This window comes from Strongylocentrotus purpuratus, unplaced genomic scaffold (genome assembly GCF_000002235.5).
Source record: "Strongylocentrotus purpuratus isolate Spur 01 unplaced genomic scaffold, Spur_5.0 spur5_scaffold_11, whole genome shotgun sequence".
Taxonomy (NCBI): domain Eukaryota; kingdom Metazoa; phylum Echinodermata; class Echinoidea; order Camarodonta; family Strongylocentrotidae; genus Strongylocentrotus; species Strongylocentrotus purpuratus.
Genome location: NW_022145596.1, coordinates 13,514,063 through 13,531,863, shown reverse-complemented (window position 1 = coordinate 13,531,863; position 17,801 = coordinate 13,514,063). Strand labels below are relative to the sequence as shown.

The following is a 17,801-nucleotide window of genomic DNA, read 5'->3' as shown; positions in this document are numbered from 1 at the left end:
GTCCTTTACTATAGGTATCTAGGTCAAAATGGTGCCCTGTGGGTTTTCAAATTAGGATGTTTTATAGATCATTTCCTTCAACGACACAAGTTTCTTTATTTTTTGTTCTCCATTTTTCGGATCCTCCGACAGGCCATTATATTGAAAATCAATCTCTAAATAACATTTGAATATTATATAATACTTCAGAATAAGATATACATAATGAATGTCAACCATAATAAGTGATTACTGAAAGTGTAGCATATTGATAAGAATAATATGATAATAATACTGTATAGAACAATGCAACATCAAGACTGAAATTAATTTGAGAACATTCAATGAAATAATACTAAATGATCAAAATCCTCTCAAAATTTATCAATTTTTTATCAAAGATAAAAAAAAATTCTAAAAATTTCAAAGGTCAAAAGCACTCCTATATGAAATTTATTCGCAGTCTCCTCAATGTTTTGAGTTTATGTTATTGTAGTTCATATGTCTTCATATTTCATTTACGCCACATTTTACACAATTACAAAGTCATACTAGGAATTATAATCTTACGGAAGCACATTTTTACTGTTATGTCCTGTACTCTAAGGTCTTTGGCAGAAATAGCTGACCTCAACTAACTCGGAAGTAATTGTACCTTGGCTTCCATGTATAATATATTAAAATTTTAGTCAGGGAACACGGGTATAAAGGAAACTAAACCCTACAAATGACTTTAATACCGGTATGTAATTAACGTAATTGTACTTTTACATCATAGCATTAAAAGTTAATGTTACAAGACTTAAAGGCGTCCTTAATAACAAATTATCATTTTGCTTGAAACTATACACTAATTTCATATTAACAAAGGGTCTAAAATATATAGGCCTACGATAAGTACATGTATACACATTTCACAATACGTTATAATTTTAAGAGGGTAAGAGCTCTAATTTTTTATTTTTTTTTTGGGGGGGGTCCAATTTTTAAGGATATATTTAGTGGCGACTCAGCCAGCCGGTGAATAAGTGGGTGGGTGGGGGGGGGGGGGGGGGAAGAAACACTCATTTTTTTTTCTTCTTCTTCGAGCGAATCTTTTTTCTTTTTTTGGCCAGGGGGGGGGGGGGGGGGGGGGGTGGGCGGGCCCGTTGGCCACCCGTGGATCCGCGCCTGATGTAAAGTAATTATCAGTGTCAATCTTTTTCCTTCTCTACTGTTTTGTGGCTTTGCTCTTTTTCTGTGGAGCTGCCTTGCGCTTCTTGTCTTTCATTTTCTTTGAAGTGTCCTCATCCTCGCTGAATGTGGAGGCCTCGATGCGCAACAAAGGACATGATTTCTTGGTGTCCTCATCCACGGACAATTCTTCACTTGAGGACGCAGTCTCAGATGTCGTTACTGGTTTTCACTTCGGCTTTTCATTTGAGACATCGTCTGATTCTAATGATGTAAAGTAATCATCAGTGTCAATCTCTATCCTCTTTTTCGTGGCTTTGCCCTTTTTCTGTGGAGCTGCCTTGGCCTTCTTGCCTTTCAAGTGTCCTCATCTTTGTCATCGTCGCTGGATGTGGAGATCTCGATGTACAACAAAGGACGTGGTATTTTGGTGCCCTCATCATGGCCCTTTCCTCTCTTCTTCTTACCATCTCCTCGATTCTTGCCATCCCCACTTCCACCGCCTCCTGTTCCAATCTGTCTCTCACCATCAGTCCAGTCTTCATCTTGTTTTGCCTTCTTTTGAGCCCTCTTCTTGCGCGAATTTTTGTTTTTCTTGGCTCTCTTATATAGGTCCCGATTTGGGTCCCTTCTTTTTGTCTTCTTTTGGGCCTTCTTCTTTTCCCAAGGACGTAATTTCTTGGAGCCCTTATATGGGCCTGTTCTTTTCTTCCTCTTCTTATAACCTCCTCCATTCTTTTCATCCCTACTTCCGCCGCTTCCTCCTGTTCCATTCTGTCTCCTCTCACTATTATTCAAGTCTTGGGCATCAGGTACATTCTCAGAAGCATCATCGCTATCTATTGCACGGTTACATTTTCTCTTCAAGCCTCTAATGCTCTTATGCCTCTTCAGTTCCATTTCCTCTTCAGAGGCAGAGTCTTTATCTTCCTCCTCCCCTCCTTCGTCCCAAGAGGATCCGGAAGAAGAATCTCCAGGAATTCCATCAAAACCAGATTCTTCTTCAAGATTACTTGATTCCTCTCCTGGTTCTTCTCTCTTTTCGGCCGTTCCATACAGTTCCATTTCTACTTCAGAGGCATAGTCTATCTTTTCTGGTTCACATTTCTCCGTTTTCCTGCTTAAATTTCTTCTTCGGGGCTTGGTATTATCATCACTATCCTCAGAAGATTCACTTTCACTCGCTGCAGAGCTATGTCTGCTTTTTCTTGTGACTGTCACTGCAGACAAGTCCTTCTTTTTCTCAACTTTATCTTCCTTCTCCCCTCCTTCGTCCTGAGAGGCTCCTGTAGAAGACCCTTCAGGAATTCCATCAAGGACAAAATCGTTATTGTGGGCATCGCCGTGGAGCTGCTTCTTCACACAGGCCTCAAACTCTCCCAGATCAGACTTGACCTTGCCGATGTGCTTTAGAAGCATCTGGAGGTTCTGCATGTCAGGCATTGAATTCTTGAGTCGCACCAAGTTCCTCATAAAGAGAGCTTCATTGCTGATGTTCCCTAAAAGAAACTGAAGTTCCTCAGCTATGGCTGCATCCTGCATCTTATCCTTCTCATGTGGATTCACTATATTCTTGTGTACATAAACATTTGCCTTCTCTTTCTACTTTTGCTCTGTTTTAACAGACCATGCAAGGAGAATGTTTCAATTCGTCTATTCCAAATGTGTGCATGATGCACTGCTTGCAGAATGCATGTCTTGCAGCAAAAGTCACAGTAGAATAGGGAACCGCCTTGCCCACACCAACGACACTCTTCCTCGATGTTGTCTTCATCCTTCTTCCAAAGACTTCTGTTGTAGAATTCCAAACATCCCTGAAAAGACAACAAATTTAAAGACAATTTTCCAACTGTTACTGATTGAAAGGAGTGAATCAATAATGATTGCTGACAATCCATAGACAAGACACTTACTCACATATTAAACGTCATCACAATAATCATATCACTGACATCAGAATATCTTTATCTAGGATAATTAGAGAATTCTATTTGTCTCCATGTAGGTCCTTCATATCATCCATGAGCATTTTCAACCACATGGCTTGGCTACCTCCCCCCCCCCCCCCCCCAAGATATATCTTCCCAAATTTGAAATCCAGTTTCAACAAAGAAGTTGAAGAAAAACAAATCCTACCACATCTTAAACAGGGGCGGATCTAGGGTTTTTTGGCGGTTTAAACCCCCCCCCCCCCCCCTTGGACGGCAAAGTGAGAAAAAAGGGGGAAAAAGGAGAGAAAAAAGGAAGGAAAAAAAAGGGAAAAAAGAAGAAGAAAAAGTAAAATAGTAAAATGGCGCGATTTTTGGAAAATCCTGGATCCGCCACTATGTCACCCCCCCCCCCCCCCCCCCCCCCCCCCCCCCTGGCAAAAAGCTAGATCTGCCCTGTTAAACCATACCAAATACAGAATTGAACAGAAACAAATGCAGATATTTGTGTCCTCTATTACACACAAGTGTTATGGGTGATTTAAATTCTTGCATTTTATTAAATTACAAAGTTCTTTATATCAGAATTTCATTGTGACCTAAGCCAGCAAATACGCCCATACTTTAGGTCTGAAAAAGATTTTTTTTTTAAATATAAACTGATATACTCTACACTTCAAACTGTTATTCCAATATACAAAAGTGATATGTGAACATCTGTGTAAAAACTGAGGTCTGATCAAGTTGGAGGAAATGAGAAATCTGTTGAAGGAAAAGGGCTCTCATAAGATTTTAATAGGGGTATTTATCAGTTGTAAAAAGGGGCATTTTGAAAAGGGGAGGGGGCTTATATCAAAAAAGAAAAAGGGGCACTCTCCTGAAGGATTCAAAGCAAATATGGTACTTATTATAAAGGAAAAGGGGCAAGTGTCAAAATAAAAGGGGCACTTATAAGAGGTGAAAAGCACACATAGCAGCATGAGTATACTTTTTGTGTATTAAAACTGACACAGGACCTATTAGTCTCAACATTTCAAACACCACTTTACAAAATCAACCAAGTTCACTCAAAATCGCTACTATATTGACAATTGACGACACCTACATAGCAGTAAATTATTAAAAGAAGATGCTAATTGGATTTCATAGGCATTTGCTACGTCGTCGTGGCAGCATCTCGTTGCTGGTTCTCTGTGGTTCGATCAACTGACCACCTGTTCACAAAAGACAGTGATATGTCCTCACCCATGATTGAGTACCTTAATCCTTATTGCATTAGCATCGCATGTTCTTTTCATGGTTTTGCTTGGGGATTTCTGACATAGCACCTGCTTAAAATGTTATTGAATTTTGCGAGTGGGCATTGTATACAAACATGCAATGCTATTGTGAACATGTGGTCAGTTGATAGGAAGGGACATAGCAATGTATTTTGTTTATCTAGCTGACTGATGAATGGCTGTAAACTGGCATGTGACAAATATACCTTGGAAATATACCTTGGAAGTAGGCATTTAAAGTTAAAAACTTATTTGCCTCTCGTTGACATTCAGATGAAGAATCCATATTTTGGCACATGTTTAGTGGCGCTATACAGCAATTGACGAACATGGACAAGCAAAGGACTCCTCTGGGTCAAATTGATCTTTTCTTGTTGACCAAAACTTCAACAAATTGGATTTAAATCTGTTTAGTGACTTGCTCTCCACAACTACAGAGGAGAGGTTGTTCCATTCATTGATACTTCTCTGTGAAAATGATCCATGTCTAAGCTTCGAGTAGACTTTCTTCTTAACGATCTTGTATCGATGGCCACGGGTTCTATTATCAGTTGGATGGTCAAAGAAGTGTGCTAGATCTAGTTCATCTAGGCCATGCATTATTTTGTATATCTGTATCATGTCTGCTCTATGGCGTCTGTAGGCAAGAGATGGTAAGTTGAGATGTTTTAGTCTCTTCTCGTAGCTCAAGTGTCGTAGCATGTGTATTTGGCGTGTTGCTCTACGCTGTACCTTTTCTATTTTCGTGCTGTCTTTTTTCAATACAGGATGCCACACCGTTGAGCAATACTCGAGTCTTGGTCTAATAATTGATTTGTATAGATGTATAAAGCCTGTTTTGTCCAAATTAGAAAATGTCCTCTTGATAATCCCTAGCTTGCGATTTGCAGCAGCACATACTCCATCCACATGACGTGAAAACCTCAATTGCTGGTCAAAGGTTACCCCAAGGTCTGTTTCTACTTCAACGGCAGGAATAGGTATATCTTCGTCTGACATGAAATAATCATAACAAGGATTTCTTCGACCATAGTGGATTACCTTGCACTTCTCTTGATTAAATGGTAGTTGCCACTGATGGGACCATTTTGTGAGCTTTGTTAGATCTGCTTGTAGATTTTTGCCATCCAATGAAGAGTGAATTGGTGAGAAGATTTTGGTGTCATCTGCAAATAGTTTGACTTCTGATTCAGTGTTACATATAATATCTGGAATGTCATTAACATACAACAAGAACAGTGTCGGCCCCAGCACGCTTCCTTGAGCTACGCCGCTGACAACTTTTGATGCACTCGATGGGGTACCGTTTATAACTACCCGCTGAGTTCTTCCAGTCAGGAAAGACTTGATCCATCTATGCAGATTACCTGTTATACCGTAGGCCTCTACTTTTTTCAGAAGTCTAGCATGTGGGACACTGTCAAAGGCCTTGCTGTAATCCAAGTAGATACAGTCAATACTTCCCTTGTTGTCTAATTCCTTTGTCCAGGTTTCAGAAACATTTAGCAACTGTGTAGCACAAGATCTACTTCTTCTAAATCCGTACTGTTCCTCCGTGAACAGAGAGTTCTCATTCATATATTTGACAATTTCATCACGTACAATGGTCTCCATTAGTTTGGAAAGAGAACTGGTTAGACTGACTGGACGATAATTTCCTGTTTTCTTTTTATCTCCTTTCTTAAAAATAGGAGTCACATTGGCTTCTTTCCATGAGTCACATACCACGCCACTCGACATAGATTTGTTAAAAAGATGGGCAAGTGGCCGGGAAATGTCGTCCACTAATTCCTTCAGGATGCGATTGTGAATGTTATCTGGTCCAGGAGATTTTGATTGGTCCAATCTCATGATAGCTTTTTTGACATTTTCATAATTAAAACAGACCGTATCCAGTTGCTTGTCACGAATTCTCAGATCAAGGGCTGGTACAAGAGATAAATCCTCCTTAGTAAAGACTGATGCAAAGAATAAGTTCAGTGTTTCTGCTTTATCTGCATCATCGCTTGCAAGGGTTCCATCAGGCTTTTCCAAGTCACCAATACCCTGTTTAAATTTGTTTTTACTTTGTACATATCTCCAAAAACTTTTAGGATTGGATTTTATTTCTAAGGTCAGCTTACGTTCAAATGACTTCTTTGCTATGTTTACTTTATCGGTTGCCTCATTTCTTGCTATATTGTAGGATACTCTGTCGGACTCACTTCTAGATTTTTGGAAACGGTTCCAAGCTTTATGTTTACATTTGATTGCTTGACGTACATCGTTGTTCATCCATAGTGGCTGCTGATTATTCCTGGCTTTGACCTTTGGTATAAACTTGGCTGTTAACTCTTCCAAGCAATGTACAAGAATGTCATTATCCGTATTAACATCGCTGTCCTGCACCATTGCTGAAACAAACATATCTTTTACTTTCCCATGCTTCCTCATACTCTCATAATCTCCTTTGAAGAATGCAAAGCGTTCTGTTACAGGTACACTTGTAACCCCACCAGGCAGAAAAAGTCTGAAATCTAGCACCATGTGGTCACTTTTACCAATCGGTGGTGATATCCCTAAACAGTCGACCATGTCTACTTGGTTTGTAATGACGAGGTCTAGAACGTTGGACTTCTGCCCGTCTCTCATCCTAGTGGGCTCTTCCACAAGTTGTGAAAGATACAGATTTTGTAGAACTTCCACAAAGTCTCTGGCAAATTTATTTCCAGTTCCCGATACAGACAGAATATCCCAATCTATCTTTGGTAAGTTAAAGTCTCCAACAATGAATATATTTGTGTAAGGAGAATTTTCTATCTCATAAAAGAGTTTCAAGAGAGCCTCATTATTTGGGTCCGAACTATTTGGGCTTCTGTAGACACATCCAAAGAGAAAATACTCTGATCCTGATGAAATTGCACACCTCTCTCTGTTGTTGTCCCTCCGCTTTTCGGAGATCAGCGAGTATATCGCATTCGAAGTAGTAGGCTGCTGTAAATATGTTATAAAATCCTTAGTTGGAGGGTATGGAGTGCAGGCGATGGGCATGAATTTTGTAAAGATAGTGAAGTGTCATCTTTAAAATAGAATCATTGACAGTGGAGGGAAGGTATGGATCATATGGCAAGAGAATAGCGCAAGTCAGATGGGAAGGGTCCTGGGTGTTGAGCAGTGGTGTATTTGGTGCAGAGTCGAGGACATTATGCAGGAGTCTACTGGCTCTGTCGATAAGGTCTTCCAGAAGGTTGACAGTAGTCGAGCAGGAAGCCACAACGTGAACTACGGTATCCTCCTCAAGATTGCAGAGAGGACACTTTGTGTTGGTTGCTTTCTTAATCTTGGTACATACACTTTCCATACACTTTCCATGAAGTCACTGTCTTTGAAAACTACTTGCTTTGATTGTAAGTTCTTTTTGCAGTAAATTATAACTCCTCTCTGACTTTCTGCTGGCAAAAACATATTGTATCCACCAATCTGAAGTTCACAATCCTCAACTGGATGAAAAAAGTTCTTTGGAAATATTTCAACTAAGGCTATGATGTCTGGGTTCCTCACAGAGATTCTTGCTTCTAGTTCTGATTTCTTGTTGAGTAAAGAATCTACATTGCTGTACATACAAGTTAAATGTCTATTATTAATAATACTATTTACATCTGAAAAGTTTCCTGGGTTGACTGCTGTGTTAGGCATCCTGAAAAGGCTGTGGGCCTTTTTGTTTACCTTTGTTGCTTGGCTGAGATGAGGGATCCTTTCTCTTCACAAGTTTTTCACCCCGAATCATCCAGTTGTTGTCACCCTCACTCTTCCTCCTTTTCATTTCCTTGACGAGTTCGTTCCTTGCTGCACGTTCTGTTTTTGTGAGATCTGCTTGGATATATAACTCTTTAAAGTCTTTTGGTCCAAAGCGAAGCTTACTAGCTTTCCTCTTTGCTTCCGCACTGGAGTCTGCATTTGAGAATTCCACAAGCACCGGTCTTGGTCTCGAGCTAGTTTCGCTTGCATCCAGTTGCCTTCTTCCCAATCTAATCACACGTTTCACCTCTCCTTCGATTTCCAGGTAATCGAGCATCCCTCGGGTAGAGGCTGTATCATAGTACTGCCTCTCTTTGCCGTCCTCAGAATCATTTTCTGCCAGTCCATAGACAACTATGTTATGTTTTCTTTTATCTTTTTCACTTTCTTCCTTAACACAATCTTGGAAGATTGACTGGACAGATGATGCCAGGACATCTTGAGCTATGTCACTTGGTTCCATTCTCTGCTTATCTGTAAGGGAGCTCTTGATTTCTTTGACGTCAGATTCAAGCCGCTTGCATAACTCTTCCACCTTAGACCAACCGTTGCTCATTTGTTCAAGTTTTTCAAGTCTTTTCTGTGTTTCTCCGAGAAATTTCTTGCACCGTTCCTCAACAATCTGGTCCATTTTGACAGCTTCCAAGGCCTTAAATTCACATGGAGGACAGAACCAGTGAGCTGCATTCACCTTGGTGAATAATCCAAACTCTTCCAACGACAAGGCACTGCATTTCAAGCAGAACCATTTTTCACATCGCTCACATTCGATGCTGTCCTTTCCACTAATGAGTTGTGATTTACAGGCTCCACCACACATTCGGCCGGGACTTCCGCCTGTTCTAGGCTTATCATTCTCTGTGTGAGATCCCTGACCCCTAGACCTAGTAGTAGCCGACGTCTCCTTTAAGTTAGCAGGTTTTTCCAGGATTTTAGGTTGGGTCTCTGTATTAACGGCGCTACTTGATGAGGATCTAGTGTGAGGTTTACTTCGCAGATCATCCATAGCTGATGATGTATTTAAACAACCAATATAGATCTATAACTCAAACTTGAATTTGAAAAAACTTGATTTGGATTTCCTTGATCAAGTACAAATAAGGCTAAGTCAATCTTCCAAACATCCACTCAAAAACCCCAAAATAGATATGCATTTATAATGATGTGCATAAGTATTGTTAAGGTTCTGGCAATAACAAGGTTGGTCACAATGTTAAGTCATCCCCAAGACATATCATTCTAGGCAGATGAAGCCTGATCCTTCTCACACCAAAATGAATGAATGGGATAGTGCTAAGAGCAGCATAGCCAAGTATACATACAGTTTGCTGAATAATATCCATTAAAATCAAGCTGAAGAACTGGCCATCCTGCTTCAATCTTCCTAAATCCTGATTGTCCAGATACTCAGAACCCTTGAATATCCACTATTATGTTCCAGTCTTCCCACAAATGGTGAAATTTTGACCCTAAAAACATCTCAGTCTAGAGCCCTAATATTAAACATGTTCCTTGCTGCATAGCGCCCTCTGTCCTTTTGCATTTGCTTTTAGAGGTTTTTTTTTAGGGGTGGAGCTAATTAAATTAGCAGGTAGAACAATTAAAGTAATAGAAAATAATATAAAATATAAAACATAAATGTACCTCATGAAGTCAAAAGATATGTGCTGTTTGCATTATTACAGTTCATAAAAAACAAAACGATTTTGTATTCACACAATTCGTACTTGAATGTGCACACACACATTAATCAATATTTTTCTCCCATTTATATTCGATCATCATGCACCTATCTAACTCGATCTAAGCTGTATATGAATATACTCACTTCTTTCGCGGATAAAACTAGCGACTCTGGAAACCAATTGCCATCTGCCAAAATCCGGAATTCTGACCTCAAAATTATCGTCTGACGAACTAAAATATCAGGTCACATCAATGAAAATATGCTCTGCATGATGACCTTGGGCTTTACTTTAGGTCAAGGTTACTATGAACATGGTATCTTTGAATGATCTGAAATAAGCAAAGAACTTTTCATGTTTCACTGAAGCAAAAGTGTTGTCTTGAAAGTTGAATGTGAGCAAACTACGATACAAAATTGTCCAATCTCGATGTTGGAATCATCAGAGGAAATGGTGCAATAATAATGGCGTGCACGTGAACTGCACGGCGGCGTTAGGCTGGCAAGATCATGCACATGCTGTAGTAACCAGTGACGCCATGACTGGGAAATCCCCGTGTAGCATTTTTCATGGTCTCACAATGCAGACCCTTTACTTTCTTTCGTCACAGGCGCAGGCACAGGCTGTTGTAAAACAGATAAAAGGCTGATGCATGTTAGTCTTATCGAAAAAGATTAACGAAGGCTGATCTGCAGTCATTATTTCAGCGGTGCTTTATTTTCTTCCTTCTTTACCTTTACCTAGTTACTTTCAAGTCTCAAAAAAAAAAAAAAAAAAAAAAATCACTTCTGTTGTTCCTTCTTGATCTATTTTTGACCCAAATACTACCATAATCCGTTATTAATTAGGTTTTTTTTTAAAGTTCACCCTTTCGTAAAACTTTTACATTTTCTTCATTTTTCTAAAAACGCATGGTCAGATTTTAACCAAACTTGGCAGGAATCATCTAAATGGCAAACGTGGACATACGGACCCAGGGTGAGGGCCAGAAAGGGCTAAACTTAAAGGTGTAACAGTTAAGGTATACCTTCTTAGGTGAAGAATAAAAGGTGTTCTTAAAAGTTCCCAGCGTGGCCCCATTGGCCCCCTGAGGGGGGGGGGGTAGGCCTAACTGGTTGGGGAGGGGGGGGGGCTCAATATTAAAAGTAACTGTGTCATCTGCTTCAAAACGCAGTTTCCGGCAGGTACATATTCGTACAAGTCTACACATTAAACAAAATGCACCATGAATTTGGCAGAAAAAACGGTTGAATTTGAGGGACTTAAACTGGTTTCTCTCACGTTTCTTAATCACAAACACGATTTATTATAGAAAGTTACACTGTGTAATGTTTAACCCAACAATGAAGACATATTATTCCCTTTCGAATCGTATTGCATATAGAAGTCGAAAGGACAAAATATCTTGCTACATCGATATGTCTGAACGTTTTCTACGTGTAGGCCTCAGGGGAGGCCGAGCGACTTCCAAAATGGGGGGGGGGGGGGGGGGCACCATGAAAAAAGGGCATCTACAAAGGGAAATCTCAAAGCGAAAATATACAATGTTTTGAAAATTGGTATTTACCCCTACATTGTGATTACCATTATCAGGGTGGATTTCAATATTTGTTTCACTTTACACACCATCCAAGATATTGCTTAAGCATCATGCTTTGCAGGTTGGTTTGATTGTCTAAAAAACTGTTTGCGAACGAGGGAGGAAATTTTTTAAGATGTGTGAGGTCGCAGTGCGAAAAATTACATCTTATAAAGAGGAAAAAACCCAATCCTAACGGGGTTAAAAGCACATTCTCATAACGGAAGACTGAACAGACCTTTGATAATTAACATAAGTATATCATCTATAGATATGTGCGAGCGAGCTTTGGGGGGAATTGCTCTTAGTCGCTAGTTCGCGTTTACTGATGAGAGGAAAAGGGGACACATGATCAGGAAAGAAATTAACAGATGAAAAAGTCAGTCATGAGAATAGGAAATGGGCATTTGTCGACGGAAAAGGGGCCCCCATCAGATTTTGATAGGGGCATTTATAAGATATTATATATTGTAAAAGGGGGAATTATCAGAGGTGAAAATAGGCACTTATCGCACCTGAAAAGGGGCAATGACCAGATATGAAAAGGGGCACTTATGTGAATGAAAAAGGGGCACTTGTAATAAAGGAAAATGTGCATTAGTTAAAAGAAACTGGGAACCGATCAGATTTTAAAGGGGTATTTATCGGAGGTGAAGGGGGCACTTGTCTGAAGTGAAAAGGAGTAACTTCTCGTACCTGAAAAGGGTCATTTACCAGAGAAGGGGTACTTATGGGAAGGAGAAGGGGCACTTATCAATTAGGAAAAGGGCACTTATTCGAAAGGGAAAAGGGCACATGTGAAAATATGAAGTGCGCTTATCCGAGTTAAAATGGGGGTAGTTATTAAAATGGGACTTCTTACATAGGAAAAGGGGCACTTGTCAAAGTAAAAAAGGCACCTCTCAGATTTAAATAGAACCATTATCAGAGGTGAAGGGGGCACCTATCAAAAGTGAAAAGAGGCACTTCTCGTACCTAACTAGGGTCACCTACTTACTAGAGATTAAAAAGGGCTCTTATGAGAATGGAAAATGGACACTTATTGCAAAGGAAAATTGGCACGTGTCCAAATAAAAGGGGCACTTATCCGAGTTGAAAAGGGGAAGGGGCACGTATACAAATTAATAGGGGCACTTGTCAAAGTAAAAGGGGCACTATTCCTATGTAAAAAGGGGCACTTCTTAGAAAGTTAAAGGGGCACCTTTCCTAGGTAAAGAGGGGGACTTTTCGGGTGGTTGAAAAAGTGGGGGGCACTGCGCCCCCGGGAGGTCCGCCTCTGGTAGGCCTACTATCTGACATTCTTCAAGCGAAGCTTTCATATTCCTTGGTTAAACTGTTGTTATAAAGTATCAATGAGGGGGAAAAGTATCCATGTCTTTTTCTTAATGTTTTCTTGTCATAACAGTCTTTGCTGGAATGAACATGAAGATGGGCCTGATCAGTGGCGGATCCAAGATTTTCCAATGAGGGGGGGGGGGGGGGGCGGAAATTTGAAAATTGCGCAGACCGTGTTTTTGCTTAATGGGGGAGGGAAGCGAGCTTCAATCTTCTTTTTTTAAAACTCAAGTAGAACTTTATTATCCTCTCGAATTAAGTGAGAGAACTTGTCATTCCAAGGTTTGATTAAGGATGGGGTTAGAAATGAGACGACAAATATCACAGTACGTGAAAAGGGGCACTTCTCGTACCTAAAAAGGCAGGGGCACTTTCAAGAACGGGAAAGAGGCATTAAGATTTAAATAGGGGCATTTAATTATAAGAGGCGAAAAGGGGCATTTATGAGAAGGGGAAGGGGCTCTTATAAAAAAGTGAAAATGTTTAATTATTACTCAGGAAAACTGACACTTGTCAAAGTAAAAGGGGCACCTCTGAGATTTGAGTAGGGGCACTTATCAGAGCATAGGGAATAAAATGGGCACTTATCTGAAGTAACAAGGGGCACTTTTGGGGTACTTGGAAAAGTGGAGCACTTTGTCCCCCTACCCCCCTGGGAGCACCGCCTCTGAACCATTATATAACGTGCATTATGCTCCTATACATGATACTAACGTAATCTACTCGCTGTTTGCCAATTTTATGTTTTTGATCTGATTTTATTTCATTTCTGCATTTTCCAAATGAATTGAATAACAAAGAAGACATAAACGAAATGCATCATACAAAATATACAAACAATAATAGCATCATGTCAAAATGTTTTCTACGTATATACATGCTATAACGAAACTTAATGTTTGTTATAACATGTTCTTATAAATATGAAATATAAAAAGTGCAGGAGACCGGCAATCATAAGCGATGCTCGACTAGGATGTCGGCCTAAAAAAATGAAACAAATACGAAAAGCATATCTTTATTCCTTCTTTTTAAATTTCGGGTACAGTAATTTTAAGAAAAATACATGCAAATATCTCACTTCATCCACCCTTACAATGGTATTGTACACTTAGGCCTACGGTACCCCATGTGTTTTCAAACTTAGGACCATTTCCTACAACGATACGACACGACTCAAAAGTGTTTTTTTTTACCCTTCGACAGGCCATTTTATTGAAAATCAATCTCTGAATAACAAATTTGTATACATGTACTAATGAATATCAACCATAATAAGCGATTACTGAAAGCGTAGCATATTGATGAGAATAATATGATAATAAGAATACTGTATATTTTACAGAAAAAGTCTCTAAGAAATATAACAAAGTCACAAATGCAAATTCCAAAACCACCCTTTAAACAGGTGCAAATCTTGCCTTTCTACGATCTGATTACATTAAGTACTATAATCTTTATGTACTCTGTAAGACATAACATTTTTCGTGTGGAGAATAGTAATATTTTCATTTACATCAACCCAAAGTAAGACTTACTTCTTCAATTAATTCATGGGATGTTGCTGGCTTGAAGAAAAAGAACTAATTACCCACTTCAATATAATTAAGTTCACATTTATCCCGTTTTAAAAAGCTTTGTCGCAAATACCTATTGGACGATTTGTAACAATACAGTATTTCGTATAGGTATGTGTGACTGTGTGTGTGCGTGAGTATGGTGACTGAATTGCATTTGATTTATTTTTTTTATTTTGTGGGGAGTACCCTTTTTATAAGGAATTTGCTTTTTTTGTGGTCCTGTCCACCTTTTGTATTTTTTATGAATTATATTTTCTATTGTATGTTATGCTTTTACATGTATATGGTTTAATAAATTCAATTCAATGCAATCCAACATTATGTCTGGAAGGAAGATGTGCGACTAGAACAAAATAGAGGTTTTTTTAAAGGTCAAAAGCACCCAGATTCCTTCAAATTTATTTGCAGTCTCCTCAATGTTTCAATTTTATGTTATTGTAGTCCATGTCTTCATATTTCATTTAAGTCACATGAAATTTCACACAATAACTAAGTTATTCTAGGAAATTATAACCAGTCTTACGGAACCATGCTTTTACTGAAATGTCCGGTAATCTATAAGCAGGGGCGGATCTAGCCGGCAGCGAGGAGGGGGCCCTATAAAATATTTAGCAGCGACTTAGCCGACCGGCCAAATAAGCTGAGAGGGGGTTTATTCGCTATTCATAAGGACCGCTATTCATAAGGTCCGCTATTCATAAGGACCGCTATTCATAACGTGTAAAAGCCTGTACTTCCTGGTCCGCTTATTCATAATGGTAAAAGAGGGTCACTATTCATAAAGAAAAAAGGTTCGTTAATCATAAGGACCGCTATTCATAACGTGAGATGAGGGTCGCTATTCATAATTCATATTAAGGGTCATTAATCATAAGGACCGCTATTCATAATACGAAATAAGGTTCACTACTTATAAGGGTCGCTATTCATAACACGGGAAGAGGGTCGCTATTCATAATACGAAATGAGGGTCGCTATTCATAATATGAGGAGAGGGTCGCTATTCATAATAGGAGAAGAGGGTCGCTATTCATAATACGAAATGAGGTTCGCTATTCATAATAGGAGAAGAGGGTCGCTATTCTTAATAGGAGAAGGTCGCTATTCATAATACGAAATGAGGGTCGCTATTCATAATAGGAGAAGAGGGTCGCTATTCATAATAGGAGAAGAGGGTCGCTATTCATAATAGGAGTAGAGGGTTGCTATTCATAATACGAAATGAGGGTCGCTATTCATAATAAGAAATGAGGGTCGCTATTCATAATACGAAATGAGGGTCGCTATTCATAATAAGAAATGAGGGTCGCTATTCATAATAGGAGGGCGAGCATTTTTTGTGTGCGGGGGGGGGGGGCGGTATGGAGCTCTATCTTTTTACCATCCGGGTCCCCCCCCCCCCCTGGATCCGCCACTGTCCATAAGGTCTTTGGCAGAAACAGCTGACCTCAACTAACTTGGAAGTGTGTTCCTTGCATAATATATTAACCTTTTTTGTCAGTGTACAAAGGTTACAAAATTTAAAAATTTATTACAAAATTTGGTTCAAATGAACATATTGGAAGCATATGCGATTTTACAATATTCAAGGAGCGTTGTCGCGGTTGAAATCAAGTCTAAGGTGATGAAATTGTAAATAATAAACATTTATGCTGTATAGAACCCCTTAAAGACTGATATTACTTTAGCTCTAAAACAATATTTCTTGACTACGATCGATCGATTTGCTTTTTCCATTTGGAAATTATATATCAGAACTGCATACTCTGAGATTTTCATGGTCGCAGCTACCATGGAATGGCCTTAGGTGCTATTTGAAATTTACAGAGAGCACCAGTAAATTTTTATTATTCAATTTCTCAAAAGCAGAAGTGTTTTAGGGGCTAAATTTTCTAGTGCTTATATACATCCACAGGGGCATCCAAATATATCAGAATTATAAAGAATTACTATCAATCCAGTTTTCAAAACTTCCATGAAACTTTGAATTACATTTAAACAAAAGTGAATGAAACTAATCCCTACAGATGACTTTAATATCTAATTAATGTAATTGTACTTTTAACTTCATAACATGGTATAAAAATTATAGGCGTCCTTATAACAAATGATCATTTTGCTTAAAACTGAGACTATATACACTAATTTCATATCAACAAAGGATCTAAAATATATAGGCCTACCATACATGTATACACATTTGACAATACGGCATAACTTTTTTTCTTCAAAGGATGTTTCTTCAATGTTGTGTAGATTCTGTATTTCAGATTACGTGGGTGGATGGATACCGAGAACACTCATTAGAACCGTACCTTCGCTTTGACGACCGTTCGCAAAACGAGGACATCCTCGGTTCGTAAACCCTGTAAATGAAAAATTTAGGCCCTTAATTAATTTTGCATAGAGGGGCACGTAACACAATTGCAACTACTTTCGAAAAATCAACATAAGGCAATTTCATTAGCCTTGTGTGTCACTATTTTGTGCGAACATGACGATGAAGTACATCGTATTCAAGTTCAAGTTCAAGTTCAAATAAGGTTTTATTCATTACTTGTCAACAAGTCCGAAGACTAAAAATGCAAGTTTACATCAATATAAAAAGCATTCAAAAACATATGTACATATATATATAAAGATAACATAGCAAATGAGGACAAATATATAACAATGCATACATTTTTAAAACAAAACATTAAAGTAGTAACAAGAAAAAAAAAAATATATATATATTGTTAGCAAAAATGAATAAATGTTTACATCAAAACAAATAAAATGTAATCCGAACATGATTTCTATTGGATGTACAATGTGGTATTGAAATTGCCCTAGAGTTGATTTATCAAAAATAGTTGCGAGCGCATTTAAGTGCCCTATTTGCACCGGGAAAGTAGCTAGGTCCTTGGTTATTCAGTAAATAATGTAATAACAGTTACTGATGTGTATATGAGTCCTTGTTTTACATCGGAAACGCCTATAAGGTGGCCCAGCTATAATAGGAGCTATCCTAAAGGGTCAAGTTCTTCGCCGCCCCCCCCCCCCCTCCCTCATCAATTTTACCCTGATTATAAATTAATCTGAGTGAGTCACGTACGTTTAAAACAATTATTGCAATAAGAAACCTCCATGCCCCCAAAGCTGCCCCTCCCCCCAAATAAAAAAATGATTCTTCTTGAACCGTGCCTGTCCAGGCCATATGGGAATGGTTTCATTTCGTATGAATTATAACACAGCTTTTTTTAAATAATTGGTTAGCCTCCCCATCGTAAATGAGGGCCTATTTGTTAATATGCCTACCGGTAGTAGTTGCTTTGGAAATAAGTCCATACTATAGCTAACAATTTTGACAAATTTTGATATAGTGATCTCTTAGGCATCCTTCAGAAAGACATTGAAAATGCACAAATTCTTCACTGAAACAATACCCTAGAGAGAGTATTTTGTAACCAGAATAATCAGTAACCAGAATTCAGAGCACTGAA

General features: G+C 38.8%; 1 protein-coding gene across 1 annotated transcript; it reads right to left on the bottom strand.

Annotated features, from left to right (window-relative positions):
• Positions 1-1,093: 1,093 nt before the first annotated feature.
• Positions 1,094-10,749, bottom strand: LOC115922235 (YTH domain-containing protein 1-like). The gene is made up of 2 exons (XM_030980695.1): positions 9,966-10,749; positions 1,094-2,966 (listed from the first exon to the last, which is right to left on the bottom strand). The coding sequence occupies exon 2, from the start codon at positions 2,692-2,694 to the stop codon at positions 1,510-1,512; it is 1,185 nt and encodes a 394-aa protein (XP_030836555.1). The 5' UTR covers positions 2,695-2,966; positions 9,966-10,749; the 3' UTR covers positions 1,094-1,509.
• Positions 10,750-17,801: the final 7,052 nt, after the last annotated feature.